The sequence below is a fragment of the Zootoca vivipara genome, chromosome 5, assembly GCF_965207765.1.
Source record: "Zootoca vivipara chromosome 5, rZooViv2.hap1.1, whole genome shotgun sequence".
NCBI lineage: Eukaryota > Metazoa > Chordata > Lepidosauria > Squamata > Lacertidae > Zootoca > Zootoca vivipara.
In genome coordinates this window covers 43,130,247-43,142,307 of record NC_142588.1, presented here as the reverse complement: position 1 = coordinate 43,142,307, position 12,061 = coordinate 43,130,247, and the positions used below count along the sequence as shown (strand labels likewise).

At 41.2% G+C, this 12,061-nt stretch overlaps 1 protein-coding gene across 35 annotated transcripts in view; it reads left to right on the top strand.

Annotated features, from left to right (window-relative positions):
• TACC2 (transforming acidic coiled-coil containing protein 2) overlaps positions 1-12,061 on the top strand; it is a 173,719-nt gene that overhangs the window by 144,261 nt on the left and 17,397 nt on the right. For 20 of the 35 annotated variants that reach the window (XM_088670478.1, XM_088670475.1, XM_088670479.1 and 17 more), the window contains 5 exons: positions 2,769-2,830; positions 3,087-3,202; positions 4,692-4,848; positions 5,210-5,350; positions 6,375-6,464. In XM_088670478.1, the coding sequence (XP_088526604.1) occupies positions 2,769-2,830; positions 3,087-3,202; positions 4,692-4,848; positions 5,210-5,350; positions 6,375-6,464 (566 nt within the window). The remainder of the gene's footprint in view (positions 1-2,768; positions 2,831-3,086; positions 3,203-4,691; positions 4,849-5,209; positions 5,351-6,374; positions 6,465-12,061) is intronic. The other 15 variants (XM_088670477.1, XM_088670480.1, XM_088670481.1 and 12 more) reach the window with 4 other exon arrangements.

Below are 12,061 nucleotides of genomic sequence, written 5' to 3'. Positions count from 1 at the left end.
ATGCAAGCTTCCTTTTTGCAATGGAGACGACAGTTCAAACCTCACTGCTGCTGTAGACTTAAAACAAGTCATTCCCATTGATTTCAGGGAAATGTGCTTCCAAACAATGGCTGGAAACTGTTGAGGCCCATTATTTACTTATAAAGGCTTCTATACAATGGGACTTCCTCTCCCAGGCTCTAGCCACTTGTTTTAGAATTAGGCTGTGGAATTCAAAGTGGGATGGAACAAGACAGTCTCTGCTGAACAGCTGAAAAGTCATAGGATGATGCTGTGGTTTCAGGGTTTTTCAGCAGCAGATCCATAGAAGAGATGGTTAGCTCTTCACCTTTGCAATCCTTCATCTCCCATGTATCAGCTTTGCCTTCACTGTGGCAAACAAGCATCTAGAAACCGTACTTGAGGGGCAAGCCGCTGGGCATTGTAGAGAGGAAATGGCGGACAATGTTTAAGAACCCTTCCCATGGTTGCCCGTAGCTGGGCTTCCTAGATCCATGTTTACCACCAAACACGACTACTCTCTTCAGGCACTCTTAATATGGTTGAAATGAACCTGTGGAGGAAGATGGCTTTCAAGGCAGAGCTAGTGCCCTCCTCCATGTCCTTTCCTCCTCTTTTAATCATGCCGCATGAATGAACATTTGAACAGGGCTCATTTTCACCCAGATTTGAGTCCTGCTGCCAAACATGTAATTTTGCTAAACAAACTCCTTGTGCTTTCAGCTGTCCCACTGCGTACTTCATCCTTAACATTGTGCATCTTTAAATGTTTAATTGAAGTTCCTAATAGCACTGGTAGTTCTCCAGTGGGCAGAAGGTAGATCAAGATCTAGCCTACTGTTAAGTAGATCTGTGCAGTTTTTGTGGTAGTTCAGTGAGGATTCTGACTCCTGATTGTTTAACAGTAGCAAACACAAGAATGCTTTTTCGCCCCACTACTAAATTATTCCCTGAAACAAAGAAAACTTTGAGATAGGCGAAAACTAGGAGTGCATTTTTGTGTAGCAGGACTGTTAGCTAGACTGAGAGGGTCCTGTGGAGCACACTGCTTCCAAGAGTGATTCACCTGGTGATGGCAGAGCTGCAACAATAACCTCCCAGCAGCAGTGTCTCTGCCACTTACTGGAAGGAGAACGGTTGAGGTACCAGTGAGATTAGGGTTGTGCGTGTCAATGGCAAAGCCGAACCAGTGTGTCCACACAGCCGTGACCCTGCCGCTGCTTCCCCCCTCCCCTTCTTGGTAACCAGAAGATGATGTTGTTTGAAGCAGTTGCTGCAGCTCTGACCCCCCCAGACAAGTACCGGTAATTCCCGGCTGTTTTTGAGCTCCTATTTTGCACCTTGTTCTAGTTGGTGGACCTCGGTTGGCTGAGAAGTAGATCTCACAACTATGAAGTCCGTCTGCCACTGTTCTAAGGTGTGCCTGCTTCCCAAGACATATGCTTGAGAACAAAATATATGTACAATTTTAATTGGCACGTCCTCATTTAAATGACGGTCATAGTGAAATATTGTTAAGTAACAAGTGGCCCCAAGCCAGGCACAATCAACTCTGTTTCTAGCAATCAGTCAGACATTTCCTTCCCTCACTTCTCCTCCCACTGCTCAATATGTGGGTCTTATGGCATGCCATACATTGGATTTGATATATTGCACCTATTAAAAACATTGCTTTGAAAGGACATGAAAGCCCATGCCTTACATAATAATTAAGGGCAGCCAGGCTGTTCTGTGGTCCTTTGCCATGTTAGAGTGTTCACAGCCTATCACTTCTCATTTTCATGTCAAGAGAGAAAATAATAATGGGACCACAATTCCTAGATCAAAGCTCCTTAGTTTATAGAAGTGACATAATGTGAATGCATCAACTTGTGAATATGATTTTCCATTTGAGCATACAGAACAGAAAGTTCAATCAAGTATACATCATTGTTAATTTAATGGTTTAAGAGAGGGGAAGAGCACTCTGGGCAAATAAAATCTAAGTGCTTGGCCATTTCAGAGAAGAAGAAAGCAGGGGACAAATAGAAGATATCTAACATTAGGACCTACATGATCAACGGCTTGGATAATCCTTGTTTGTGCCATTGGGCTCTTATTGATATGCAGGCAAAGATCAATACTCGCAAACCAACACCAAACCTAAGTTATGTGAAATTCATTAACAAACACACACAACGTAATCGGCTGCACGTAAATGATACTCTTCAATGTGTATAGTATCAAGGGTTTTTCCCCCATATGAAAACAACATGTAAAGAATGACAAAGCAAATAAAAGTCCCACTAAACGTTCATTCATAAAGTCCCAAATATGAGCTGTTTCTCATCCAGTTCTGCCTCTGTGTATTCAAAAGGAATGATTATTCCGGAAATCCTTGTCGTGGAACTCCAGCAAGCTCCCTTTTGGACTTGTTGGGACTTTTATACACAGAGGCAAAATTGGATGAGAAACAGCTCATATTTGGGACTTTATGAATGAACTGGTTTAGTGAGACTTTTATTTGCTTTGTCGTTCTTTACATGATGTTTTCATATGGAAAAAAAACCTTTGATACTATATACATTGAAGAGTATCATTTATGTGCAGCCGGTTATGTTGTGTGCGTTTGTGAAAGATCAATACTCGGCATGTTTTGAGTTGTATCTGCCAATTTTTATTTTTGTGCTCATTAGGAAAGCATCAGCTGGAAAGCCTCTAGGCTTTTGTTATTGTCTCAAAGAGTACTTCCCACCACCATAACAAGCACACTTTTTGATTTATTGCAGATCTGGAGTATGGCAATTCCTATGAAATAGAATATATGGAGAAGATTGGCTCCTCCATACCTGTAAGTTTCCACTTGTGAATTTTTCATTTGAGCTCCTTGATGAACACAGTCACACCAGTCTCATGGATCATGTAAATTCAAGGAAACTGAACAACTTGAGTTTTATTTCTTAATTATTTTGAAGCGTCACTGAAAATTGGGAGAGAAATTTTAGCACTTCATCACTTTTCATTTGGGGTATGGAGGTGGCTGAAAGCTTCAGTTTATAGAAGATGCACTGTAATTTCTCTCTCTCTCTCTCTCTTCTTTCTGACAGCAGGATGATGACGCTCAGACAAAGCAATCTTTGTACCTTATGTTTGATGCACAACAGGAGAGCCCAGTCACGTCTCCTCCAGTCCGATTATCAGACTCTACAACTCCTTGTTCTGGGTACTTCACTGCATTATCAAAAAGAATAATTACTTGTAGTAACCATCACAACTAGAACTAGGCTTTCTTATGGACATGATGGTGCACACAGCAGCCAATGAAGCTGAATATTAGAAGATTCGGGACAGATTAAAGAAAGTACTGCTTCTTACAGTGCATTGTGAAACTGTGGAACTTGCTCCCAGAAGATGCAGTCATGGCCATCAGCTTGGATGGCTTTAAAAGAGGATTAGATGAATTAATAGAGGATAAGGTAGATAGATAGATAATTTATTACAGTCGGAGACCAGCATATAAAACACACTTGGGGGTACAATCCCAGAAGGAACACAAACATTTAAAACATTGAACAGCAAATTTAAAATTTATAAATGTGATATGAATATAGACACTAAAAACTCTGAGATAAGCTACCGCAGAGAAATGACCCAGAATCACCCGAGGGACCGAGTTTGGGAATTTTCTTGACGAACTAGTTTGGATCAGGGGGTGGTCTGCGCCTACAGATCTGTACACAGAATCTGGCAACCATCCGGGTCGTCTTTTGATCTTTGCCTAGCAGGAGAAGATTGAATTTTTGCTTTTCCGGGAGGTCGGCGAGCCTCACCAGCAGGGGATCAATGTTCTCACTACGTGCCTTATCATAAAAGGAACATCTAAAAAATAAGTGCTCTGGGCTTCCTATCTCCCCCAATGAACAGGCGCAAATTCTCTGAGCATATGCGACTTTTTTAACGGATCGTTCCAGGACCGGCGAGGGCAAAGCTGAGCTTCTGGCATAGAGGATAAGGTTATAAAAGGCCATGATGCTCTGCCCTGTTGTTGTTGTTGTTGTTGTCATTGTCGTTGTCAATAGTGGAGGCAGGGCACTACTACTAATAATAATAATACTAATAAGTAGCAGCAGCAGCAGCAGCAGTAGTAGTAGTTATAGCCTGACCATCTGACTGGGTTGCCCCAGCCACCAAACAAAAGTCAAAACACAGTATTAAAACAAGAATAGCATAAGATCCTAAAATGCTCATCCATGATACATATAAAAGGGCAGATCCATCTTAAACCACCCCACTAAAAATGTAAGTAAATTTGACTATGTCTTCTATATTATTGCTTTCTAGATTCTTTTCACCTGCCCCAAGGCCAGCTATGATGAAAGGCAGGATATACTTTTTTAAAATATAGAAATATAGTCCTTCTGTGCCAGTGTTTCCCCCCCCCCCCCGTTCCCTATATATTTTCTGGGGTCATATTCCTGACCTGTGTGGTTCCCTAGTCATCCACCTATCAGTGTCATGTGGAACCAGACCACGTAGCAGTGACAACCACCCTGCGCAAGTAATTGTTTCATTGTAGGTGATGTTTGCTATTACTAATAAAAGCTTTCGGATTAGAGTGTGATTTAATGCAAAAGTATAGGCTGTGAGGTAGGCATAACTCTCCATCGCTCTATGTTAGTCAACTGAAAGCATGCCTCTTTATTGTATCTCAGGTCAAGCTTAGAAGAAAGTGAAGCCCAGTTGTCCTCTGGAGTGAAATTACAACATCCAGCTTCACGATCACTGACTGTGAGCCAAGAGACATCGATACAGCCACCTGACAAATCAAAAGCAAAAGAACTGGAGCCCACTTCAAACAACATTGACATAGTAAGTTGGTTTTATGCCCTCTATACTGGGCAAAAGTAGCTTGAGTGCAGATCTAAGTATACCATCGCTTTTAAAATATTACACAAGTTTAAAGGGTTTAATTGCTTATGATATTTTAACTTTTATTGTTTCTCTATCTGCAAGAACTCACAGCAAATTTTCAGCTTTTTGTTGTATACTCTTTTTCACTCTCGCTCTCTTTTGGGGGCAACTATGGTGGAAGGAAAGCACTATCTACTACAGATTTTGTTGGTACTTCCCTAGGGATTAAGCATATATTGGTGGAGGCTGGTGCATGACTTTAACCGTGAGTGGTTCTGCCAGTTTTGGTTACTTGTTCTGTATCCTGCTTGCTCTTCAGACCACACCCGAGGACCCCTTTGTCTCTGCTGATGCCCTTCTCAGTAGGATATCTCATCCACCTTCAGTGTGTGATCAGCTTCAATATCTAGAGCCTGACTTAGCAGAAAAGAACCCCCCAATATTTGCTCAGAAACTTCAGGTTTGTAATGGAAGTCTGTCAGTGTTCCTTCAGTGTTTGTAAATGCCAGTAAAAGGCTGATGCCCCTGTCTGAAAAGGGACGTTCAGCATAAACCTTCTGCAAGCCTACGAGGAGAATTTGTGCTATGCTAATATTTCTCTTTTGTTGCTATTATTTTAACAATTCATGTGAGGGATGGGCAAAAAGAAAAAGAAAGTCCACAAGAGAAATTTGGTGAAGTGCTGGTGTGGGTGGAATGGCATGCAGGGGTTTGACTCCTACTTTAAAATCATTATCAGGTGTTTGAATGGTGTATACCAGGCACCCCCAAACTTCAGCCCTCCAGATGTTTTGAACTACAATTCCTATCTTCCCTGACCACTGGTCCTGTTAGCTAGGAATCATGGGAGTTGTAGGCCAAAACATCTGGAGGGCTGCAGTTTGGGGGTGCCTGATGTAAATCTTTTAGCAATATTTTCTAATGAGTAAATTGGAATGAGTGGTCTTAAGGCAGCCTTCACCAACCTTGTGCTCATCAGATGATTTGGACTACAGCTTCCATCAGCCCTAGTCAGCATGGCCAATGGTCAGGTATGATGTACGTTGTGGTCCAAAATATCTGGAAAGCACCAGGTTGGAGAAGGCTGGTTCAAGATGTATGATTATTTTTATCATTCAGTTCTAGTTTATTTTTCAAGTAACTGAAAGCAGTTGAATTATGAATGGTGGAAGGAGAGAGCAACATATAACTAATGTCAAAGGAGAAATACAAAACAGATTAAAACAAATAATTTTGTTTCATCAAGTAATTTTTAATGTTCCTTTCTTAACCAGAAAGCATTTGTTGGCCCTACTTTGCTAGAAATGCTCGTTCACATACTGCTTATGTTTCAGTCGAACCTTGAGTTAATGTCTATATTGTCCCCAAACGGTGATCATAACAGACTGATATATGGCATTCATTTTTGCGAATGTGGACATTCATTTATGTCATGTTCTTAATGCATTTTCCCTGTGCATCGCTCACAACCATCCCACTGACAGGAGGAGTTAGAGTTTGCTGCAATGAGGATAGAAGCCCTGAAGCTAGCCAGACAAATTACCCTGGCTTCTTTCAGCTCCTCAGATACAGAGGTATCTGTGACCTGCCTGCAGTTTGTGTGCAACTGATCACAGCTTAAGGAACCCAAATGTGTTTTCTTTTAACAAACATTTCTCTGAGTGGTGTTGCGTGATTTTTCTGGCACCTTCGTACTTAGGAGGACATCAAGAAGCATGCCAAGAGTCTTCCTCTAATCCCAAATTCTATCACCTTCACTTGCAGATATGTTTTTAAAATTACTATCATGTGCATTTGGCTACAGATACAACTTTGGCCATCAATCTGCTTTGGTTTTCACAAATTAATGGATTCCTTGGTCAAATTAACTATTATGGTATCACGGCGCAGTTTACAGTTTGGAGGCTTTAATCAAAAATAGTAAATTCAATTAAATTACACCTAATGGACCAATATCCCACAATTTGGTGAAAGTCAGCTTTCACATGGAAATCTTGAAAATTGCAGACAAATGCTGTGAATGTCCAGAACTTGGATATATTGATGAATGTTCACAATTAACTTGCACTGTGTGATAGCACTCACTTCTGTGTGTCCAAAAGTGGGAAGATGTGTAGCTCTTTTTTTTAAGCAACCACAAAATTTACCTGGCATTGTTAGCATTCATTTGTGTATGCCACGATTCACCAAATTTTTGGCATTCACTATAGAATTTTATTGTTTGAAAATGTCCTGCAAATGTGACACCTTATTTAAGCACCCGTGTCCAGCAGTGTAAAACAGGTGACACCTCTATTTAAATCCTGGTTTTAAAATGTCTATATCTGTGAATGAATAGCATTAGTAATAGACAGGCACAATATCTGTACCCGAACTGAGCCCTGAGGCTTGGTTTATAGAAGCAGGATTTTTTTTCTAAATTACCTATACAGTGAATTCATAAAACTCCAAGGGCTGGTGCTTAGTTAGTTATAAAGTGCATGGATGAGAATTTTTGCTGTTTGAGGAGTAATTTTAAACATCTTAACCAGTTTTGCTGTTAATTGAATTTACGTGTTTGAGGGCTAAAAGTTCAGCCAAACCACATCTCAAGCTTCTAAGCAACAGGACCGGGGTGGGGGGGATTGGTGTGGGGTGGGGTGGGGAGGAGAATTGACAGTTTCTAAGCAGGGAGAGAAAACCTCCCTACACACAAATCTTCTTTATTCTTTGCGACCTAAAGTGTTTCCTTCCTGATAACGCCTACAGCATGCTGGCTGTTGCCATGTTGGTGTGGGGTTGCTGCTCTGATGCATGTAGTCTCGACTAGAGTGAAACGTTAGCTCTGAAGGAGCGTGTTTGATGTGCACAGCTGCTCTACAGGGTCCCTTGCGGTGGTGTTAATGCAAAGGTCACAGCTCATGGGGTTTGACTGGAGCTGCACATGGCATTTAGCTGATATTATGCCCTAAAGGAAACACATTTTTCCAATTTTGAGCATACTGTATGCATGTGCTTTTGGAACTCATTTATGTTTTGTAGCACGCATGCACCACATGTACACAACCGGACAGGGCAGCTGTGGAGCCAATCCCAAGATGATTTTAGCCATCTTAAAAACCCTTGCATCATAGCACTATAACTGCACTTTTGCCTGTCATAAGCAAGCTGATTTGCAAATGCAAAGTTTATCCCCCCCCCACCCCATTTTTATGGATTGCTCAGCCTAATTACATAACCTGAAGCTCAGCTGCTGGTTCAGTAGGCACAATGAGTGTAATCCCCTTCTTATTAAAACCAATGGCAAATCAGTTTATAGTGCGGCTGGGTCGATTTATTTTGCAGAACGCTATGAACAGGGTTTTAAAATTTACTTAGGGAAATTTCTGTATGTATAAATAAGTGCATGGGAACTGAACCCATATTATTTTAAAAGACTGATAATCCTGCATGTTAAATTCCATTTGAACAAAACTGTCAGATGTTTTGTGGTTAGAAAAAGGGGAGCAAACTAGATAAGTCAAAAAGCTTGAAAGGACAGTTTGAAGTGAAAGTGGTAAAACTTTCTGATTGTTCTTGAACTCAGAAGACATTGGGAATGTTTTAATCTCTTTGGAGGAAAGGTGTAGCAGAGGAACTGATAGTCAATTAGATCATTCAGATAGATACAGTGCTTTTTTCTGGGGGGACGCAGGGGGACGCATACCCCTAAACATTTTGTGAATCTAAGTTTGGCCTCATTGAAGGTCAATATTTCAATATGAGTAGGAAAATGAGAGTACCCCTTAACATCTTTTTTTTAAAAGCACTGGATAGATAGCATCCATCCACCCCACCCCCCAATATTTTCAAGGTTATGTGCATTGTCAGCACCAAACAAAGTAAAAAGAAAGAGTAGAGTAAGATGATAGAACAAGGAAATATGATGTGGTAAAATCAATATTGTTATCCTTTTTTAATGCTGAAGATCTGATATCTGGTAGCATCTCTTCCAGCTTAATAGCTTTACTGGGCACCTTGCATTTAGACTGGTATCTATGGACTCTGCTAGATTGGCAAAGAAAAAGCAATTTATATGCCTTGTATTTGCAATATAGCATCGTGCCACCAGATGACGCCGTGGAGTCCCATTTTTCTCTACCTGTTTTCCCTGTTTAAATTTACAAGGCATTTAACTGAAACGCTTCTTTGATTTGTCTAGAGCCAGCCCGTATGGATCCGTGTAAATTAGCATTGCTGTACGACTGGACTTCTGATTACCTGAATTATGATTGTGTCCCTCCCATAACTGAGGTTCAAAAGTGCTCTTTTAAACTTCATTTTAGTTAATGTGCACTAGTATCGTTTATTTCTGCTGTAAAAGATAGACAGTGGCCTAGTTCACACATCATGCTAAACCAAATATGGCTTAGCATGAATGAGCAAGTGTATGTGCTCCCACGGAGTAAATTGCTGCTTCTCTGCATCTCCCCAGTCATTCTGCTGCTGCACAGGGTTGAGCTAAGCTATGGTTTGGTTTAGAAGGTTCTCACAGACAAACCATGAGCCATAAAACATAAGACCTATATTGGTTATAATAAGCATTCCTTACGGTGCATGGGTTTCTTTTAAACCAGGGCTTCTGGATCAAACCTAACACCTAGCTGTTAAGGAGCACCCATTGTTTAGTCATAGAATCATTCTATGCTAGAATTGTAGAGTTGGAAGGGACCACGAGGGTCATCTAGTCCAACCTCCTGCAATGCAGGAATCCTTTTTGCCCAATGTGGGGCTCTTAACCCATGACCCTGAGATTGAGAGTCTCATGCTCCAGTGATCGAGTTGTTATGTGTGAACACAGCCACTGCTGAGTATTACACTGAACGTTAGAGAGAAAAGTATTTCAAATAATGTTAAAAGTTCAAAACACTTTAATTCATAGTTATGAAATGTGCATATATTTTCCTGAGTGGATTAGCAAGATACAGTGGTACCTCAATTTACGAAGACAATCAGTTCCACGGCGCTCTTCGTAAGTCGAAGTCTTCGGTTGTCGAAGCACCCATTCTGCGCATGCGCAAAGCGCAATTTGCGCCGAAAAGACTTCTGGGTTTGTCGACTTCGGAAGTCGAATCGTTCTGATGTCGAGGTATGGTTGTAACGGGAAAATTGGAGGAGCAGCTAATTAAGTGCATTCATTCTAACTGCAATATATACAATTATTACAAGCATTCAAGAGGTGTTATATCTCTGATTCTGATGGATAATCCAGAAAAATTGATACTGGAAAAGTCCCCATGTTTAATCTGAGTTTGATAGTTTCTTCTGGTGTCATGTTAGGATAGGAAGTGCACTTTTTGGTTAACTTTCCACTTTACGCCACCATTGCCAAGGTCAACTGAAGAAGCGATGGGTGAATCCTCTGGAAGCTACAGTGTCTTACAGTAGCTAAGTGCAGATTACTTGTAATAGGATCTACTGGATAATTTTGCAGGAACATTAATCCTCCTTGATAGAGGGTAGAAATTAGACCGGGTTTTCTAGAATATCATAGAGCTGTATGTTTTAGTTGTTTCATCTACAATAAATACAACTTCCTGGAAAATCCCTGGACTAATTAATGGCCCGCTTCCTTCAGCAAGCACCTTTTAGCCATCAGCTGGTGTAGGAACAAAAAGTGACAAGGGTGACGCCTATGCTCTTCTTGCTCTGCTGGGCCTTGTTGCTCAAATTCCATGAGAGGAATTGTGGTCATACTTAAATTTTTCATTGATACTGAAACTGTCAATTAATAGTTCATAAGGAACTGTAGCTTAAAACATCACATCCCTGCCTTACTAACAAATTCTGAATGCAGCTGTTCTGCCAAGGGCAGGGTTCTTAATGGATCTGGAGTCAATAAGCACGCCAGTGGGCGAAGAAAAAGCAATGTATCGGAAGAAGTGTGCCTGCACACGAAAGCTCATACATATGACAAACTTAGTTGGTCTCTAAGGTGCTACTGGAAGGAATTTTTTTGTTTCAATGCTTTATTTGTGTAAGGTCAAAGAAATAACAGCAGGCATGCAGAACACAAATAGTGGCTTACCAGACAGGAGTTACACACAATCTCCCCTTCAGCTGTCCGGAGCCCCAGGTAGAACAGCAAGAGAGACCCCGGCCAACAGTCTCACAGCATCAGGTACCTCAATCTCTGAAGAAGCTCCCTGAGCCACTTCATCCTACAGCTTTTATAGCCAACTTTGATGTAATTGAGTGCACCTGGTTAGTAGGCATCACTCATAGTCAGCCCAAGACACCGGGCGCGGCTAGCGCGAAGCAGCCGAGAGTCTCCCATTCACTACATCTGGGTATCCTGTCAGCACTTAGCACACAGGAGACCCAGTAGATTCCTGATACAGGTGTGTGGAACACAAATTATACTATTAAATCAGCAGACCTTAAACCGGGGATGTTAAAGGGAAAGAGATACGTCACCTGACTTCTCAAAATTACAATGGTCTTCTGCGTTTCCTCTACAGCAGCCTAAGAGAGAATCTTGTTATATAGCAAAGGCATTCGAAGGACCTTTGATTAAGGACCAAACTAGATGTGATGCTAAATGTGTCTTTGACTTAACATGCAGGTCTGTAAACATGTGAGGAGGAGGCAGATAATCACAGTGTTGGCACCAGTGGGAGTCTTCTTCCCAGGGCATATTGCAGCTTCAGAGGAAGGTCTTGTGCCAGCACTAAAGCAGAGAAGGAAGGGATTAAGTCTCCCCTCCAGGCCTTCTGATATCCTGATAATTATCAGCGTCCATCCAGCTGATGGTATTTGCATTTTTAAAAACATTGGCTGTTAAATACAAACATGTTTTTAGCATCCTGTGGAGTATGGCCTTCAGGGTATTGCACAATAGTGGTCATTTTGCAGAGTGAAGGAAATGAACTAAAATTGCTGTATCTTATTTATCTAGTTCTAAGTAGCCTTGCTGGGTTTGGTCATCTGCCTCTCTTATTTTGTATAAACGCTCTCAGTGTTTGTACAAGAAAAGTGGCCAGTGGAAAAGAAAACAGGTTTGCTTCTCAAAAAACAAAAGTAAGAGTTCTGAATTCCTTTATCCTATGCAAAGAAATAGTTGAGCCAGCCTCCCAGTATCTTCGTGTACACAATAGTTCTTGTTGCTTATAGTTTCCCAGTTAAACTTACCTTGCCTGACTCTAGATTCATC